The sequence below is a fragment of the Heterodontus francisci genome, chromosome 24 (genome assembly GCF_036365525.1).
Source record: "Heterodontus francisci isolate sHetFra1 chromosome 24, sHetFra1.hap1, whole genome shotgun sequence".
NCBI classification, from domain to species: Eukaryota; Metazoa; Chordata; class Chondrichthyes; order Heterodontiformes; family Heterodontidae; genus Heterodontus; species Heterodontus francisci.
Window position 1 is genome coordinate 58,359,089 of NC_090394.1, and position 20,522 is coordinate 58,379,610.

Below are 20,522 nucleotides of genomic sequence, written 5' to 3' on the forward strand. Positions count from 1 at the left end.
TGTCTGCCAAAGCAGACCTTGCATCATCAACCCTCGTAATTTAACCACTCCTGCCTTGAATCCTATCACAGATCTTCCCTTTTGTTCTTTTCCCATCCTGCCCATTTCACTTGCTTAAAACCCATTACATCTCCAACTTTTCCCAATGCTGATGAAAAGTTACAGACTTAAAACATTAACTGTTTCGCTCTTCAGATACTGCCAGACCTGCTGAGTCTTTCCAGCATTTTTTGTTTTCATTCTGCAGTATTTTGTTTTTGCAAAGTATTTTCACCTTAGTCTGCTGATGCAAATGACATAGGTACTGGAGGATAAGAACAGCTGCAGCCTAACCAACATAAACAAAATGTCTTTCTTTAACTTGCCTGGCATCCTACGCTGGATCTTATCATCCAAACTTTACGGATGGCAGAAAAATTCAAGAGTAACTGTCAGATGCAGAAACAAGATAAAATCAATTTCAAAACTGTTGTATGTTTAAAACAAAGTAAGGGAAATAAGTTATGGACGATCAAAATTGCTAAGAATGCAATTGACTCTTTTAATTGGAAAATAATCAGTACGTAAAACATACAAAGCATTTCAACTTTAAATAAATCCATTATTTATACAATATCTGAATACATAAAATGTACAATTGATGGTAACAAGACAGTGTATTGGTAGAAACACACTATTAGCAAAACATTGTTCATTTCTGTAAGTTACCTACAAGTGATGCAAGGTGAGGCAGTAAATTTCAGAAAGAGAAAAGAAAGCATCTTAAGTGTGGTAACACAACTAAACAAACCAACAAGACTCACAACAACCCCACAGACCACAGAATTGCAGCCCAGAAGTGAAAGCACCAAAACTTATTCTATAAAATATACATGTAGCACAAGCTAAATGCACAGATTATATATCAGAGTTTTAAGAATTAAATTTTTATTCCTGCTACAGAAAATTCAGGGTTGTCGGTTCTGTGTAAAATCCAAGGTAGGAAGAACTTGCAATCCAAAAGGACAGTACAGAAAAGGTCAAGTCCTGGAGTAACTTTGAAGGAGAGGAAAATTAAAACATTAGAAAAATGTCTTTTTTTCCCGTTTTTATCTGGAAACCATTCATCTGAAGCATTTGTAAATTACACTCAACAGATGTAACACACCAAAGGTTGCAATATGACATGTAGGGGCACAAGTACACTTTCCACATGTCACTCATTAACTATAAATTTCTTTGTAACAAAAATACAGAAATGGACATTTTTGAATTTTCACAAAACCTTGAATAGACACTGGAGGAAAAAAAAGCCAAACATCATCAGATTAATAGAAAGCTGTAGTTAAGTAATAAATTCAAGAAAAAAAATAAATCACATTTCAGTTGATTTTAGTTAAGGCAACAGTATTTGCAGGACTGATCCCATTCCTTTATGCCCTGCTGCCTATTGCTTTTTGAATACTCTTGGTGTTAAACCTGTGCCAAGACTGAAAATAGTGCAATGAGCTTTGTGAGCAAGCCACCTTGACACATCAGGGTAGCAATGATGTTCCCTCCAGTGAGATGCTAAGGCAGCCAGAAATTTGATTTTATCCAAAAGGTTGGTCTTTGAACTCACTAGTTATTGAGGCAAAAATCATCAATGGGGCTTTTATAGTACCTGCAGGTGCAATCTATATAAATGCACATTTTGTGCCCCAAGGTGAACTGGTCCTGGTGAATATAATCATGACGCTGTGCACCAGTAGCACTATTTAAATTGTAATGATGGATTGTAAACCTAATGAGCTGAAACATATCAGTGTTTTTAGATAACAGATCCAGATCAGTGTGATTTTAATCGGGGGAACTCAAAAGAACCATTTGTTTATTAGATGTACACAAGGAAACAAACTACAGAGATAAGCCCACACGTGAAATATGTGTACATGTACTGCAAACCCTGGAACCTTGCCCTGTGTACAGTGTACAAGAGTACAGTGCTAACACAACTACCAGTTAGATATACTGAAAGACTGCATGGCTGCTTGAATAACTGCAGGAGTCTTGCACTTTGAATATCGCAACACTTCTCCAATTTTTGATCAGTAAACTGGTAACTGTTTAATACTGTCTTTCATTTTATACCATTTCCACTGCTATGAGCAGCATCACACACAGCAGCCTCTTACTCGTTCAATTTGCCGAAGTGAGCTCTGGCACTATTCAACTTTTTAAACCAAGGAATTTCATAACACCACAATTTCATAAGCAAAGACAAAAACTCTGCAATAACGATGTCAGACTACTTCACACTAGTAGTATTCAAAGGCTGAAACGGATGCTGCTTTTATTAGGGCAACTAGTGAATTACTGCATACTTTTGTGAACAAGCATTTTTAAAAAAAGGTATTACCCAATTGCTTAAAAAGTGCCTATAAATTATTACAGCATCTTGGAGCCCTTTTAGCAACAAGGCAATTGAGGGTGGTGAGGAGCAGTAAACTACATATGTTGTCATTTTCCATTATTGCTCACTACTCATTATCTGTTAATTGGTAGTCTGTAGCAATTTGTCCTAACATTTCCACATTTGCAGCCTCTGTAACTAAATGAAATGCTTCTTCAGTCAGCCCCTCTTTTCTTCTTCTTTCCATTTCCCACTCTACAAATGTGTCAAACAGGCTTGGCCAAGCCTCATCCTCGCTGTAGTTTGTTAGATCGGGACCTATCACCTGAATAAAATTTAAGAACATGTTCCACGTATCTCGAGAGATTCCCTTTATTCCAGGTGGATTCTCAGTTAAGAAGCTCAGCCACTGGTCCAATATGAAAGGTACGTTCTGTGTGAACACCAGTTTCCAAAGAGCAACAGCTATTTCTCTCCGTAGTGATCGCTGACCTTCCTCAGAGTCCAGTCCAAACTGAAACGTAAACCGATACAAATCTTTGAACTTGTCCTCAACTTTGGCTTCATTCATAAGGCTTGGGAATCTGGAACGGATTCCATCAATACTGTCTGCATTTAATGCTTTACATCCCTCCACAAATTCTTTCCTATAGTCAAAGAATTAAAAAAAAAAAATCAAACATCTTGAACCATATAAGCAGTTTGCCACTGAATTAAGAATTTCTGATAGAAGGAAATGATGCTTTAGATACAATTATTAAAAAGTTAGAAACAATACACTTTTATTTAACACAAGTGGCAACAATCAGCTTCTTGTACACACACAATTAAATTAATGGAATGATTCTAACCTGAAATCTGAGCAATGTATGTTTTAGAATTTTAGCAGCCTAATTCATATAATAATTTAGTTTCGGTGGCCGCAGCGTGGATAGCAGCGGAGGTGCGTGAACGGGCTTACAGCTGAGAAGTCAATTTCAGCGTAAGTTTAAAAGTGAATTCCCTTTTGTTTTCGGAGGACCAGGGGACTGCTGGGTAAGGAAAAAAGTATATATTTGTGTGGTTTAGAATCTCTTTCTTTTAGTTTCGGTGGCCGCAGCGTGGATAGCAGCGGAGGTGCGTGAACGGGCTTACAGCTGAGAAGTCAATTTCAGCGTAAGTTTAAAAGTGAATTCCCTTTTGTTTTCGGAGGACCAGGGGACTGCTGGGTAAGGAAAAAGGTATATATTTGTGTGGTTTAGAATCTCTTTCTTTTAGTTTCGGTGGCCGCAGCGTGGATAGCAGCGGAGGTGAGTGAACGGGCTTACAGCTGAGAAGTCAATTTCAGCGTAAGTTTAAAAGTGAATTCCCTTTTGTTTTCGGAGGACCAGGGGACTGCTGGGTAAGGAAAAAGGTATATATTTGTGTGGTGGCTGTACCCGAGACACTACACGTGTAGTGTCTCCCACCCACCCTCCTCCTCTAACCATAAAAAAAGTACTCTGGTGTGTTGATAAGGTAAGCTTTTTATTTAGGAAGTTCTGTCCGTTGGATTGCTAACCTAACAAGTTTTGACTTTTTGTTTTTCAGTAGATTTGTTGGGAATTTGGAATAGTGGGAATGGAGGTTAAGGCAGTTGCATGTTCCTCCTGCAGAATGTGGGAGGTAAGGGTCGCCAAGAGTGTCCCTGCTGACTGCATCTGTGGGAAGTGCACCCAACTCCAGCTCCTCGAGAACCGCGTTAGGGAACTGGAGCTGGAGCTGGATGAACTTCGGATCATTCGGGAGGCGGAGGAGGTTATTGAGAGGAGTTATGGGGAGGTAGTCACACCTCAGGTAAAAGAAGTAGGTAGATGGGTTACCGTCAGGGGAAGGAGAGGGAACCAGCAGGCAGTGCAGGGATCCCCTGTGGCCGTTTCCCTCAACAACAGGTATACCGTTTTGGATACTGTTGCGGGGGACGACTTACCAGGGGTAAGCAATGGGGTACAGATATCTGGCACAGAGTCTGTCCCTGTTGCTCAGAAGGGAAGGGGGAAGAGGAGCAGAACATTAGTCATTGGGGACTCCATAGTTAGGGGAACAGATAGGAGGTTCTGTGGGAACGAGAGAGACTCACGGTTGGTATGTTACCTCCCAGGTGCCAGGGTTCGTGATGTCTCGGATCGTGTTTTTGGGATCCTTAATGGGGAGGGGGAGCAGCCCCAAGTCGTGGTCCACATAGGCACCAACGACATAGGTAGGAAGAGAGATGGGGATTTAAGACAGAAATTTAGGGAGCTAGGGTGGAAGCTTAGAGCGAGAACAAACAGAGTTGTTATCTCTGGGTTGTTGCCCGTGCCACGTGATAGCGAAGCGAGGAATAGGGAGAGAGAGGAGTTGAACACGTGGCTGCAGGGATGGTGCAGGAGGGAGGGTTTTGGTTTCCTGGATAATTGGGGCTCTTTCTGGGGTAGGGGGGACCTCTACAAACAGGATGGTCTTCACCTGAACCAGAGGGGTACCAATATCCTGGGGGGGAGGTTTGCTAGTGCTCTTCAGGGGGGTTTAAACTAATTCAGCAGGGGAATGGGAACCTAAATTGTAGTGCCAGTGTACAGGATGTTGAGAGTAGTGAGGTCAGGGATATGGTTACAAGGACGCAAGAGGGCACTGGCAAGCAAGAACCTGGTTTAAAGTGTGTCTATTTCAACGCCAGGAGCATCCGGAATAAGGTGGGTGAGCTTGCAGCATGGGTTGGTACCTGGGATCTCGATGTAGTGGCCATTTCGGAGACATGGGTAGAGCAGGGGCAGGAATGGATGTTGCAGATTCCGGGATTTAGATGTTTCAGTAAGAACAGAGAAGATGGTAAAAGAGGGGGGGGTGTGGCATTGTTAATCAAGGAGAGTATTACAGCGACAGAAAGGACGTTTGAGGACTCGGCTACTGAGGTAGTATGGGCTGAGGTTAGAAACAGGAGAGGTGAGGTTACCCTGTTGGGAGTCTTTTATAGACCTCCGAATAGTTCCAGAGATGTAGAGGAAAGGATAGCGAAGATGATTCTCGACAGGGGTGAGAGTAACAGGGTAGTTGTTATGGGGGACTTTAACTTTCCAAATATCGACTGGAAGTACTATAGTTCGAGTACTTTAGATGGGTCAGTTTTTGTCCAGTGTGTGCAGGAGGGTTTTCTGACACAGTATGTAGACAGGCCAAACAGGGGCGATGCCACATTGGATTTGGTACTGGGAAATGAACCCGGCCAGGTGTTAGATTTAGATGTAGGTGAGCACTTTGGTGATAGTGATCACAATTCGGTTAGGTTTACCTTAGCGATGGGCAGGGACAGGTATATACCGCAGGGCAAGAATTATAACTGGGGGAAAGGAAATTATGATGCGATTAGGCAAGATTTAGGATGCGTAGGATGGGGAAGGAAACTGCAGGGGATGGGAACAATCGAAATGTGGAGCTTATTCAAGGAGCAGCTACTGCGTGTCCTTGATAAGTATGTACCTGTCAGGCAGGGAGGAAGTTGTCGTGCGAGGGAGCCGTGGTTTACTAAAGAAGTTGAAGCGCTTGTCAAGAGGAAGAAGAAGGCTTTTGTTAGGATGAGACGTGAAGGCTCAGTTAGGGCGCTTGAGAGCTACAAGCTAGCCAGGAAGGATCTAAAGGGAGAGCTAAGAAGAGCAAGGAGAGGACACGAGAAGTCATTGGTGGATCGGATCAGGGAAAACCCTAAGGCTTTCTATAGGTATATCAGGAATAAAAGAATGACTAGAGTTAGATTAGGGCCAATCAAGGATAGTAGTGGGAAGTTGTGTGTGGAATCAGAGGAGATAGGGGAAGTGTTAAATGAATATTTTGCGTCAGTATTTACAGTAGAGAAAGAAAATGTTGTTGAGAATACTGAGATTCAGGCTACGAGGCTAGATGGGATTGAGGTTCACAAGGAGGAGGTGTTAGCAATTTTGGAAAGTGTGAAAATAGATAAGTCCCCTGGGCCAGATGGGATTTATCCTAGGATTCTCTGGGAAGCTAGGGAGGAGATTGCAGAGCCTTTGTCCTTGATCTTTATGTCGTCATTGTCGACAGGAATAGTGCCGGAAGACTGGAGGATTGCAAATGTTGTCCCCTTGTTCAAGAAGGGGAGTAGAGACAGCCCTGGTAATTATAGACCTGTGAGCCTTACTTCGGTTGTGGGTAAAATGTTGGAAAAGTTTATAAGAGACAGGATTTATAATCATCTTGAAAAGAATAAGTACATTAGAGATAGTCAGCACGGTTTTGTGACGGGTAGGTCGTGCCTCACAAACCTTATTGAGTTTTTCGAGAAGGTGACCAAACAGGTGGATGAGGGTAAAGCAGTGGATGTGGTGTATATGGATTTCAGTAAGGCGTTTGATAAGGTTCCCCACGGTAGGCTATTGCAGAAAATACGCAAGTATGGGGTTGAAGGTGATTTAGAGCTTTGGATCAGAAATTGGCTAGCTGAAAGAAGACAGAGGGTGGTGGTTGATGGCAAATGTTCATCCTGGAGTTTAGTTACTAGTGGTGTACCGCAAGGATCTGTTTTGGGGCCAATGCTGTTTGTCATTTTTATAAATGACCTGGAAGAGGGTGTAGAAGGGTGGGTTAGTAAATTTGCAGATGACACTAAGGTCGGTGGAGTTGTGGATAGTGCCGAAGGATGTTGTCGGGTACAGAGAGACATAGATAGGCTGCAGAGCTGGGCTGAGAGATGGCAAATGGAGTTTAATGCGGAAAAGTGTGAGGTGATTCACTTTGGAAGGAGTAACAGGAATGCAGAGTACTGGGCTAATGGGAGGATTCTTGGTACTGTAGATGAACAGAGAGATCTTGGTGTCCAGGTGCATAAATCCCTGAAGGTTGCTAACCAGGTTAATAGGGCTGTTAAGAAGGCATATGGTGTGTTAGCTTTTATTAGTAGGGGGGTCGAGTTTCGGAGCCACGATGTCATGCTGCAGCTGTACAAAACTCTGGTGAGACCGCACCTGGAGTATTGCGTGCAGTTCTGGTCACCGCATTATAGGAAGGATGTGGAAGCTATGGAAAGGGTGCAGAGGAGATTTACTAGGATGTTGCCTGGTATGGAGGGAAGGTCTTACGAGGAAAGGCTGAGGGACTTGAGGTTGTTTTCGTTGGAGAGAAGGAGGAGGAGAGGTGACTTAATAGAGACATATAAGATAATCAGAGGGTTAGATAGGGTGGATAGTGAGCGTCTTTTTCCTCGGATGGTGATGGCAAACACGAGGGGACATAGCTTCAAGTTGAGGGGTGATAGATATCGGACAGATGTGAGAGGTAGTTTCTTTACTCAGAGAGTAGTAAGGGCGTGGAACGCCCTGCCTGCAGCAGTAGTAGATTCGCCAACTTTAAGGGCATTTAAGTGGACATTGGATAGACACATGGATGAAAATGGAATAGTGTAGGTCAGATGGTTTCACAGGGCGGCGCAACATCGAGGGCCGAAGGGCCTGTACTGCGCTGTAATGTTCTAAATTCTAAATTCTAAATTTATTAATAAACATTGAATATACATGTTTCAGTATTCTGAATACACCGCTTTAATGAATGGGGTAAGTTTAGTGTATAATGCATGCAAATTCAACTAGATTAGTAAATTAACCTCGTCAAGCCTGGGATCATATGTAGAATAGTTTACACCAATCTATCACCTTTTTCTCGCTCAGAACATCTTACAGTTTCATTTATGTTAAAATTATCAATGTCAGTCTTTTGGTACACTTTTTAAAAAAAAGTTGTAGAACTAGCAGGTCATAAAAATGGTGTTAGTGTTACAGCACAGTAAATCAAAATGTAAAAACCTGGTAATACTCTTCTACTAGTTTTTGAAATTCTCTGGTGTGCTCAAAATAGCACAAACAAAATTAACTGGTGAATTATACAAAAGAAATGTAGGGCTTTCTCCATGGGCTTATATATGGCCTGATTTCACTGTTTGGTTGACTATTTTGATGAACTGTTTGTTTTAATCCTGTCACCTGAAGGTAGTGAAATACAGTTTAAAAGCTACTGAGTCACATAGAACCGAATGGCCTTCGCTTCAATTATGGCTGAATGGTAAGTTTGTCAATCTCATCAGGAATATGACGGGGTGAAGAAAAAAAAATAACTTGCATTTATATAGCACCCTTCATGACCTTGAGAGATTCCAAAGTGCTTTACAGCTAACGAGGTACCTTTTGAAGTGTAATCACTGTTGTAATGTAGGAAACAAAGCTGACAATACATGAACAAGATCCCAAAAACAGCAATTAAAGAAACATCAGTTTTAGGTGTTGACTGAGGGATGAATGATGGCTGGAACATAGGGAGCACTATGGGATCTTTTCCAGCCACCTGAGAGGTCAGACAGGGTCTTGGGTATAACAGGTCATAGGAACAGGAGCAACCCATCTAGCCACTCAAGCCTATTCTGCCATTCAATTAGGCCATAGCTGATCTATATCTTTATTCCATCTACCCACCTTGGTTCCATAACCCTTAATACCCCTGCTCAACAAAACTACATCAATCTCAGTTTTGAAATTTACAATTGATCTAGCCTCAAGTTTTTTGGGGAGCAAGTCTCAGATTTCCAATACCCTTTGCATGAAGAAGTGCCCTAAATGACCCAGCTTCAATTTTAAGGTTATACCCCCATGTTCCAGACCTTCCACCAAAGGAAATAGGTTCTCTCTATAGGATGATAGGGCACAGAAGGAGGCCCTTCGACCCATTGTGCCTGTGCCGGCTCTTTGGTAGAGTTATCCAATTAATCTCACTCCCCTGTTCTTTCCCCATAGTCCTGTGAATTTTTCCCTTTAGTTATCCAATTCTCTTTTGAATGTTACTATTGAATCTGCTTCCACCACCCTTTCAGGCAATGCATTCCAACAACCAGTACATAACGACTCACTGTGTAAAACTGTTTCCTTATGTTGCCTCTGATTCTTTTGCCAGCCACATTAAGTGTGTGTCCTCTGGCTACCGATCCTTCTGTCACTGAAACAGTTTTTCCTTATTTACTCTATCAAAACCATTCACGATTTTGAACATCTGTCAAATTCCTCGTAACCTTCTCTACTCTAAGGAGAACCCCAGTTTCTCCAGTCTTTCCACATAACGGATAGCCCTGGTAACATTCTAGTAAATCTCTTCTGTACCCACTCCAAAGCCTTGACATCTTTTCTAAAAAGATGTGTGGTGTCCAGAATTGAACATAATACTCCCGCTGAGGCCTAGCCAATGTTTCAAAACGCTTTCACAGACTTCCGAGCTTTTGTACTCTATGCCACTATTAATATATTTTTTGAAACAGTTTTCTCAACATATCCTGCCACCTCCATGCACCCAGGTCTCTTTGTTCCAGCACCCCCTTTAAAATCGTACCATTTCATTCATATTGCCTGTCCTCATTCTTCCTACCAAAATGTATCATTTCACACTGCTCTGAGCTAAATTTCATTTGCCATGTCTCTGCCCATTTTACCAGTCTATGTCCGCCTGAAGTCCGTTACTATCCTCTTTATTGTTTACTATAGTTGAGTTTCGAATCATCTGCAAACTTATGCCCCGTCCCAATACTGGCCCCTAGAGAACACCATTGTTTTCTTCCCTACAGTCTGAAAAATAGCTGTTCTCCATCAATCCTTTAATCATCCTGAATACTTCAATTAGATCACCCCTCAATCTCCCAAAATCAGAGAAATCCGAGCCTTGTCGAAATACAACCCATCCGCTTAACTGAACACTTTGACGGAGGCTCGTGAATCTGCACTTCAAAGCTAATATATCCTTACTGAAAGGAGGCACCTCAGACACTGCAGTACTCCCCCCAGTACTGCACTGAAGTGCCAGGCTAGATTTTGTGCTCAAGTCTCGAATTGGGACTTGAATTCACAACCTTCTGAATCAGAGCTGAGAGTGCTACCACTGAGCCAAGTCTGACACCTTACTCCATTACAAGTGGTTTAGAGTCTCAAGGGTTTTTTCCAAAGTGCACATGTAGTGATTGCAGCCAAGGACACGACGAAGCAGGACTTGGTATCCTGTATATCTGAACAGCTGTCATTCACAGTATAGGCACACATGTAAAGCAATGAACATCTGGGTATGGAGTTGGAAAGCTATCCTTGACTTTGCAACTGTAATTCATTGCCTTCAGGAGATGACAGATAGTTGAGAAAAAGATGAAAATTAATCAACTGCTCAATGAAATCAGGCCATGGAGAAAGGCCTTTTTTTTGCATAATTCACCAATTAATTTTGTTTACTGCGATAGCTGTGTTTCAAAATCTGGTAGAAGAAAACTGCCAAGTAAAAACTATACTGGGCTTCATCTTAACTTATGTGAAAGTTCCACTATCTGTAAGTAACAGAGTGCTTGATATGCGCTGCTGGAGTGTGAATATGCAGAGCAGCAGCAGCAAGAAAATATCTAAGTAAACAGTAAAATAAAAACAAAATACTGCGGATGCTGGAAATCTGAAACAAAAACAAGCAATGCAGGAATCACTCAGCAGGTCTGGCAGCATCTGTGGAAAGAGAAGCAGAGTCACTAACCCGAAACGTTAACTCTGCTTCTCTTTCCACAGATGCTGCCAGACCTGCTGAGTGCTTCCAGCATTTCTTGTTTTTATCTAAGTAAACAGACTGGGGAGAAAGAGAGGAAGTGGCTGAAGGAAAGATAAATTTTTACTGTTCACAGTAATGGCCCCATCACCAATATTAAAGAAAATCTGCTAATTTTTCACAAAATTAAAAAATCATTGTGCCTTCCAAAATTTCTTTCCTGGGTCAAGCAACATTGTGTTCTACCAGAGTATAAAATTAGCTTGAACAAGACAATGCCAATGTGTGCCAATACGATTGTAGTATTATTCCTGCTTGGATAGACTTGACTGATTTTTACTTGCGTGAGAGATCAGATTCCCTGCTCCTGTATAGGGGCAACTTTTCTGTTGTCTTCTGAAAATTCAAAGAAATGTAGCTAGAGGGTTGACCCTTCCCATTGCATGACTGAGTATAGTTAGCATTCTGAAGATAAACATACTCAGTGCCTGTTGTAACTTTTCCAAAAGCTATCAGCATGCAGATGCTGCACTGCTTTTAAAATGCTGACCTCCGTCATCAAATTTATTCAGAATCGTAAATATCAATAATTCAGCCTATAACCTACTGAGAAATGGGGAGAGGGGTTTGGTGGAAGGCAACTGGACTCTATCAGTACTATTTCAAAGGATTCACACAGCAAACAATCACACAGCAGGTAATTTTTGAAACAGTGATTTGTTATTTTAAACAAAACATTTGAAACAAAAGCATATTGCTGAGGTAGCAAACAGCACCCCACACCAAGGGTAGAAGTTCACAGGATGCCAAGCTGTGACAAATCACTTTCCCCAACAATCATCCTTGCACAAGTGCTAATCACCACCAAGCACCTGTCTCATCCTTTCAGCATGAAAAGGCAACATGAGAGGGCCTTGCTGTTACTGTTCCTTCAGAGTGGAACTATTCTATCTCTTCCATGTAGTTGATACATTGACGTAAACATCTATCTTGGATAATATAGCATTTCAGCTCATGCCATCTGCACTGGACTTATGTCAACCTTAAAAAAAAAGGTGATGAAAGATCATTGATCTGAAAAGTTAATGCTATTTTTCTCTCCACAGATGCTGCCTGACTTGCTGAGTATTTCCAGCATTTTCTGTTTTTGTTTCAGATTTCCAGCATCTGCAGTATTTTGCATTTGCTTTAAAAAAAAACTTTCTGCAAGTCATTATTTTCAAACTTCTTACCTGGTAAACTTGCACATAGTAGCTGCTTGAAATTTCCACGCTAATAACAACACTATGAACTCAGTAGGATCCACAGAAAGGTCATTGCAAAACCACTCCATGCCCTCCTCCAAGATGGCATCCTCATGTGCGTCTTTATACCTGCTAAACAATTCTTCAGCTCTCTTAAGTGAGAACTCCTCACGATATGAAAAAGATTCTTCTTTTTTACTGTCTCCAGAGTGAGCAAGTTGGGGCTGGGTTGATTCCACTACATCAGTTTTCTTTGTTCCATTGGCAAGTATATCGCCAGAAGCCTTTGCACACATTGAGCTAAATTCTTCACCAGGGCTGGTAGTTTTCTTAACATGTGATTTGCTACCAGATTCTTTATCTCCAGTTTTACTGCCCAGAGAGGAAGGGGGGTTTTTGCACTTGGTGACACACTGGCCCATCTTTCTTAACTGCAGCTCTAAAGCAGTCCCCTTCCAGTCACACTCCCTCGCTGCTCCTGTTGCTCCATACACTTCAACTTGCCATCAGGAATGCTGTTTAAAAAGAAACTGAAAAAAAAATGAACATGACATTTCACTGTTAAGCTATAATTTTCATTTTAATCTTGTCGTACAATTTGTAAAACGTCCTTATTAAAACAGGTGATCACAAATGTGCTATTGTTAAAAATATTTTTAAAAAGCTATAAGCAATTGAAATTTAGTTTCAGATGCAGACCCAAACCCAAGATTCCCTCAGCTATCCTTGTCCTTTAAAGCTGAACTTTGGGCCATTAGAAACTAAATTTTTGCCTCATTCACTCCCATTATACATCACTAATAGCAGATCTTTTTAAAAGACTGCATCTCTGAAACAGCTGACTCAGTCTGAATAAACAGATCTGGAAGTTTAAGTGTGGTAAATGCTGAATTAAGAAATAGTATATTTATTGATTGAAATTTTCTCTCTAATCAAGCAGTAACTTTTTTTTTAAATGTGGTTTGTTTGATGTTAGAGAGTTTTTACACGTACAGCATCTTTACAAACATTTATCAAGGCCTGCAACAAGAATCAACTGATCAGAAGTTCAATAAAAGGATTTTCTTTTGGACGGAGAATCTCAAGGTTGATTGTTCTACTTCCTCCTTTGGCAGCCAAAAGCACATACCCAGATATAACATTATAAAGTGTGGACATTTGGTATAACTGTCAGGACTATACCAGCACTACAACTTATGGGATACCTACAATAGAACTATAAATACACACAAATAAATATGAACTTCATCAGATCACAATTTGCATATCAATACCCTTTATACAGTTACTAATGACAATCTTCTCTCGAAGTGAAATGAACATCTGGTTACTTTGTCTTATTCTTCAAGTAACTATATTTACAAAAATACATACACGTTCCTGCTAATGGTCTATTATTTCTACAGCCTCAACTTTAAGAAGAAATAATCCACTTTCCCAACAGAAGCATGTAGATATATTGTAGGCAAACTTGAGATGGACAATGAAAACCATGATCATTAAGACCTCAAAATGCGTTATAAGTTCATCAGGAGTAGACTATACTTTGAGAGAGAAGCGTGAGCTAGGCAGAGAGACAGACAGAAACAGACATGAATAGCATCATTAAAGCAAGATAACTGTGCCTAATTGCCACAAAGAAAGCTCAACCCCACTGAACCAATACTTTAGGTGAACTCCTGGCAGCAATTTTGATATGATCTTAAAAAAGGAACAGCAGAATTTTAAAAACACCCAAGTTCGTTAACAGTGTTTCTCTGACCAAACTCAAGGCAACTTCACAATAAAAATAAGTTGCTTATCAACAGCTGTTTTAAAGGATCAGAGGGGAGATCGCTAAGGCCAAGTATTATCAGCATACTGCTGCTACAGGTAAATTGTAGACTCATTTAGGTTACACAAGTACTTTGTATCAGTGTTTACTAAGGAAGAAGATGCTGACAAAATGTCGGGAGAAGCGGAGATAGCAGAGGTAATTGGGAATACATAGAAGGTGCCAGAGAATTGGAGTGTGGCAAATACAACATCGTTATTCAAGAAAGGTATAGAGCCAAGTGGGAAACAGCAGGAGCAGAGCGGGGCATAAAGAGCCCAGGAGAGAGAGAGAAACAGCAGGAGTAGAGCGGGGCATAAAGAGCCCAGGAGAGAGTGAGAAACAACAGGAGCAGAGCAGGACATAAAGAGCCCAGGAGTGAGAGCAGCAGGAGATCAATGCAAGGCATAAAGAGCCCAGAAGAGAGTGAAAAATCACTGACAGTGCGGCGGGAAACAGCAGCAGCAGAGCCAGACTAGCCGCCACCACCAGTCTGTAGGTTCAGAGCCTGCACTCAACAAGAAAACTCGAGGTGTGACATCACAAGGATGCAGGTAGGTGAGTGGCTATTGAGTATTTCCTATTTATCTTATCCAAAATAGGGAATAAACTGGTGACTCCTATCTTTTTTTAAAGTAACATTTATTACTATTGGTAAGATGCAGTAAGTATCAGTCGGGTTTATAAGCAGTAGTAAGGTTTATTAATAGTAGTAAGGTTATTATCTAACAGATAGAGGAAAGGCAGGGCTGCGCCAATGTCTGAACTGTGCTATGTGGGAATTCCAGGATGCTTCTCATGTCCTGGATAATCATATGTGCAGGAGCATCGTCAGTTGCAGCAGCTTGAGCTCCAGGTTTTGGAACTTGAGCAACAGCTGGCATAACTGCGGAGCATCCATGAGGTTGATTGAGAACTTCACAGATAGCATGCTTATGGATGTGGTCACCCTGCAGCTTAAGAGTATGCGGGAAGAGAGGGAATGGGTGACCGCCAGACAGGCAGTCAAGAAGAAACAGGCAGGTAGTGTGTCTCACTCTCCAACCGGTATTCAGTTCTGAATACTGAGGAAAGCGATACTGAGGAAGGTTCATCTGGGGAGTGCAGCCAGAGCCAAGGTAGTGTCACCACAGTGGGTCCAGCTGCACAGGAGGGCACAAAGACTGGAAGAGCAATAGTGATAAGATATTTGATAGTCGGGGGAACAGGCAGGCGTTTATGTGGCTGCAGACGTGAATCCAAGATGGTGTGTTGCCTGCCTGGTGTCAGGGTCAAGGATGTCACTGAACGGCTGCAGAATACCGAGGGGGAGGATGAGCAGCCAGCAGCTGTGGTCCACATTGGTACCAACGACATAGGTAGGAAGAGGGATGTGGTCCAGCAGAAAGAGTTTAGCGAGCTAAGTAAGAAATTATCAAGAAGGACCTCAAAGTAGTAATCTCTGGATTACTCTCAGTACCATGTGCAAGTGGGTACAGAAATAGGAAGACAGTGCAGATGAATGCGTGGCTGGAAAGATGGTGCAGGAGGGAAGGCTTTAGATTCTGGGACACTGTGACCAGTTCTGGAGAAGGTGGGACCTGTACAGGCCGAACAGGTTGCACGTGAACAGAGCAGGGAAAAATTTCCTTGTAGGGCGATTTGCTAGTGCTATTGGGGAGCGTTTAAACGAACTTGGCAGGGGTGTGGGAACCAGGAGCAAGTATTAGAGAGGAATACTAAGGTGCACAGAATATTGGGGGAGATAGATCGCACCAGAGTAGAGAATAGCAAATTATTAGGTGAGGTCAGAGTAAGGAAGAAAGTAATAAAGTCTAAAATCAGGGTTAATGTGCATGTATGTAAATGCATGGAGTGTGGTTAATAAGATTGGTGAGTTACAGGCACTGATACACATGTGGAAATATGATGTTGTGGCTATAACAAAGACCTGACTCAAAGAAGGGCAGGACCAAGTGTTAAATATTCCTGGATACAGGTTTTTAAAAAAAATTATTTAGTGAGTGCAAATCCCCAGAACCAAGCGATAGCCTCATTTACTGAATTTAAGGTGATTAGTTCGCCACTTAGTCTGTAGAGGGGACTCTCCTCAGTAATGTGCAGCATTGTTGGTGTCTCTCCACAAGTGCATAAGGGGTTTGTACTGAAGCCCCAGTGGTTGACTGCACAGGGGCCCTGGCTTGTCCTGAACCTGTTCAGTATGGACCACTCTCGCTGTGGTAGTTCAAAGCCTGCCATTCGGCAGATGGGGTTTGTCACAAGGAACTTGTTAGTGATGTCCTATGTTTCCCATTCCTTGATCCAAAGGATGTCTGCTGGTCGATCTTGCTCAGGAAAGTTGCTCCATATGGGGCACCAAGTTGGAAGGCAGGCAGTAGATGGATTGAACATGTCATTATGGAGTGGTAAGTGAGGTGCAGCACGGATGGTTTCAACCAGCTTGTGGATTTTCGTCAGTCAGCGGATGTGTGGGGGAGTGATGTTTGCAAGAACAGGAAGCCAGGGGAGGGTTCCAGTTATGACGCACAACGTTGCATTCAATTGAGTATCAATAAGATGTGTATGTGTAATGACCTATGCCAGACAGGTGCACAGTACAGTACTCTGCTGCTATGTATGATAGGGCAAGTGCTGAGGTCCTGAGTGTTGTGCCAGCAGCACCCCATGTAGATCCAACAAGTTTGGTTAATAGACTGTTTCTGGTTTTGACCTTTGCTGCCGTTTTCTTCAGATGCACCCGGAAGGACAAAGTCCTATCCAGTCACTCCCAAGTATGTTGGGTTGGGATCATGCTTTAGTCTTTTTTTAATATTCATTCGTGGGATGTGGGTGTTGCTGGCAAGGCTAGCATTTATTGCCCATCCCTAATTGCCTTGAACTGAGTGACGTGCTAGGCCATTTCAGAGGGTATTTAAGAGTCAACCACATTGCTGTGGGTCTGGAGTCACATGTAGGCCAGACCAGGTTAGGACAGTAGATTTCCTTCCCTAAAGTGAACAAGATGGGTTTTCATAACAATCGACAATGGTTTCATGGTCACCGTTAGACTAGTTTTTAATTCTCTAGTCTCGGACCATCCACGTAGATACGCGATTTTTTTTGGCACTGGCATTGTGGAGATGGAATACACTGGATACAAGGTGTTCAGGAAAGATGGAAAAGGAAGAAATGGGGAGGGGTAGTGGTATTGATTAAGGATAGCATTGCAGTGCTGGAAAGAGAGGATATCCCTGAGGGATCAAGGACAGAATCTATTTGGCTAGAGCTAAGGAACAAAAAAGGCGCAATTACATTCGAGGGGTAGTATATAGTGCTAGTGGAAAGGATGAAGAGGAACAAATTTGCAAGGAAATTACAGAAAGATGCAAGAATTATAGATAATTGTCCAAATATAGACTGGGATAATACTGTATAGGGCAGAGAGGGGCAAGAGTTCCTTTACAGCAGTATGTTTCCAGTCCAATGAAAGGGGATGCACAGTTGAATCTGGTTCTTGGGAATGAGATTGTTTTATTTTTATTTAGAGATACAGCACTGAAACAGGCCCTTCAGCCCACCAAGTCTGTGCCGACCAACAACCACTCATTTATACTAATCCTACATTAATCCCATATTCCCTACTACATCCCCACCATTCTCCTACCACCTACCTACACGTGGGACAATTTACAATGGCCAATTTACCTATCAACCTGCAAGTCTTTGGCTGTGGGACGAAACTGGAGCACCCAGCAGAAACCCACGCGGTCACAGGGAGAACTTGCAAACTCCACACAGGCAGTACCCAGAACTGAACCCAGGTCACTGGAGCTAACCACTGTACCGCAGATGGGCAAAGTGAATCAAATATCAGCAGGAGAACATTTAAGGGACAATGATCATTGTATCATAAGGTTTAGATTGGTTATGGAAAAGGACAAAGAGCAATCTAGAGTAAGAATAATTAACCGGGGAAAAGCCAACTTCAGTGGGGTAAGAATGGATCTGGACCGAATAAATTGGAATCAAAGGTTGGAAAGAAAAACAGTAGCTGAACGAGACAGGATTCAGGCATAGTCAAGGCATATTACCTTGAAGAGGAAAGGTAGGGCAAGTAAATCCAGAGCTCCCTGAATGACAAAAGAGAAAGAGATGAAGAAGTAGTGGTAAATGTATGCTTATGACAGATGTCAGGTAGATAATACAATGGAGAACCAGACTGAATATAGAAGGTTCAGAGGGGAAATGAAAAGACAGAGACAAGCAAAGAGAGAGTATGAAAAGGGACAGGCAGCTAAAATAAAAGTGAATCCCAAAGTCTTCTATAGGCATATAAATAGTAAAAGGGTGGTAAAAGGTGGAGTAGCGCCAATTAGGGACCAAAAGGGGGGATTTATGCATGGAGGCAGGGGAATAGCTCAGGAATTAAATACTTTGCATCTGTCTTTACCAAGGAAAAAGATGCTACCCAGGCCACAGCAAAAGGGGAGGTAATTAATACACTAGAAGGATTCAAAATTGATAAGGAGGAGGTATTAGATAGGCTGTCTATACTTAAAGTTGATAAAAGCACCAGGGCCGGATGAGATGTATTCAAGGATACCCAGGGAGGTGAAAGTGGAAATTGCAGAGGCACTGGCCATAATTTTCTAGTCTTCCTTAGACTCAGGGGTGATGCCAGGGGACTGGAGAATTGCAAATGTTACACTCTTGCTCATAAAAAGATGTAAAGGTAAGCCCAGCAACTACAGGCCAGTCAATTTAACTTTGGTGGTGGGGAAATTTCTAGAAACAATAATTCAGAACCAAATTAATAGTCACATGGACAAATGCAGGTTAATTCAGGTAAACCATCATGGATTCATTAAGGAAAAATCATGTTTAACTAACTTGCTAGAGTTTTTTGAAGCAGTAACAGAGAGGGTTGGTGAAGGCAATGCTGTTGATGTGGTGTACATGGACTTCCAAAAGGCATTTGATACAGTGCCACACAACAGACTTGTTAGCAAAATTATAGTTCATGGAATAAAAGGGACAGTAACAACATGGATACGAAATTGGCTGAGCGACAAAAAACAGAGTAGTGGTTAATGGATGCTCTTCGGGCTGGAGGAAGGTTTGGAGTGGAGTTTCTCAGGGGTCAGTGTTGGAACCCTTGCTCTTCCTGATACATATTAATGATCTAGACCTTGGTGCACAGGGCACAATTTCAAAATTTGCAGATGATACAAAACTTGGAACAATTGTGAACTGTGAGGAGGTTAGTGCAGAACTTCAAAAGGACATAGACAAGTTGGTGTAATTGGGTGAACACGTGGCAGATGAAGTTCAATGCGGAGAAATGTGAGGTCATTCATTTTGGTAGGAAGAGAGTGGAGAGACAATATAACAAAGAGTACAACTCTAAAAGGGGTGCAACAGCAGAGGGACCTGGGGGTATATTGAAGGTGAAAGCATACAGTATCCTGGGCTTTATTAACAGGATCATAGAGTACAAGAACAAGGAGGTCATGTCTAACTTGTATAAGACACTAGTTTGGCCTCAGCTGGAGTATTGCATCCAGTTCTGGCCGCCGCACTTTAGGAAAGACACGAGGGCATTGGAAAGAGGACTAAAAAGATTCACAAGAATGGTTCCAGGGATGAGGAACTTCAGATATGAAGATCGGAGAAATTGAGACTGTTTTCCTTGGAGAAAAGGCGACTGAAAGGAGGTTTGATAGAGGTATTCAAAATTGTGACTGGTCTCGATAGAGTGGATAGGGAAAAACTGTTCCCACTTGTGAAAGGATCAAAAACGAGAGGGGGCAGACTTAAAGTGATAGGCAACAGAAGCAAAAGTGACATGAGGAAAAACTTCACGCAGCGAGTAGTTAAGATCTGGAATGCACTGCCTGAGAGTGTGGTGGAGGCAGATTCAGTCGAGGCATTCAAAAGGAAATTAGACTGTTCTCTGAAAAGGAAGTGTGTGCAGGATTACGGGGAGAAGGCAAGGGAATGACATTAGGTGAACTGCTCATTCGGCGAGTTGGTGCAGACACGATGGGCCGAATGGCCTCCCTCTGCACTGCAACAATTCTGGGAAAGAGTGTAAGGACATTCCTAGTAACCTAGGGCAGTCAGTTTAACATCAGTGGTGGGTAAGGTTTTAGAAACAATAATCAGCGGAATAAAATTCAACAACTTGGAGAGGTTTCAGTTAATTAAGGAGAGGCAGCACAGATTTGTAAAAGGCAGATCGTGCTCGACTAATTTAACTGATTTTTTTTTGATGAAGTAACAGAGGAGGTTGATGAAGGGAAAGCAATGGATGCTGTCTATGTATTGTAAGAAAGTATTTGACAAAGTACCACATAAAAGGCTGGTTAACAGATTGAGGCTCAAGGAATAGGAGGATCAGTGTCAGTTTGGATAAAGAATTGACTTAAGGGCAGAAAACAGGAAGTCATGGTAAATGGTTATTTTTCAGACTGGAGGATGGTAGACAGTGGTGTTCCCCAAGGTTCAGTGCCAGGACCAATGCTTTTTTTGCTATATATAAATGACTTGGATATTG

The 20,522-nt window shown here is 42.0% G+C and overlaps 1 protein-coding gene across 7 annotated transcripts in view; it reads right to left on the minus strand.

Moving 5' to 3' along the window:
• Positions 1 to 541: 541 nt before the first annotated feature.
• dcun1d3 (defective in cullin neddylation 1 domain containing 3) overlaps positions 542 to 20,522 on the minus strand; it is a 51,307-nt gene continuing 31,326 nt past the window's right edge. For all 7 annotated transcript variants that reach the window (XM_068056269.1, XM_068056271.1, XM_068056273.1 and 4 more), the window contains 2 exons: positions 12,163 to 12,704; positions 542 to 3,018 (listed from right to left, as the gene is read on the minus strand). In XM_068056269.1, the coding sequence (XP_067912370.1) occupies positions 2,499 to 3,018; positions 12,163 to 12,596 (954 nt within the window). In that variant the 5' untranslated portion in view covers positions 12,597 to 12,704 and the 3' untranslated portion in view covers positions 542 to 2,498. The remainder of the gene's footprint in view (positions 3,019 to 12,162; positions 12,705 to 20,522) is intronic.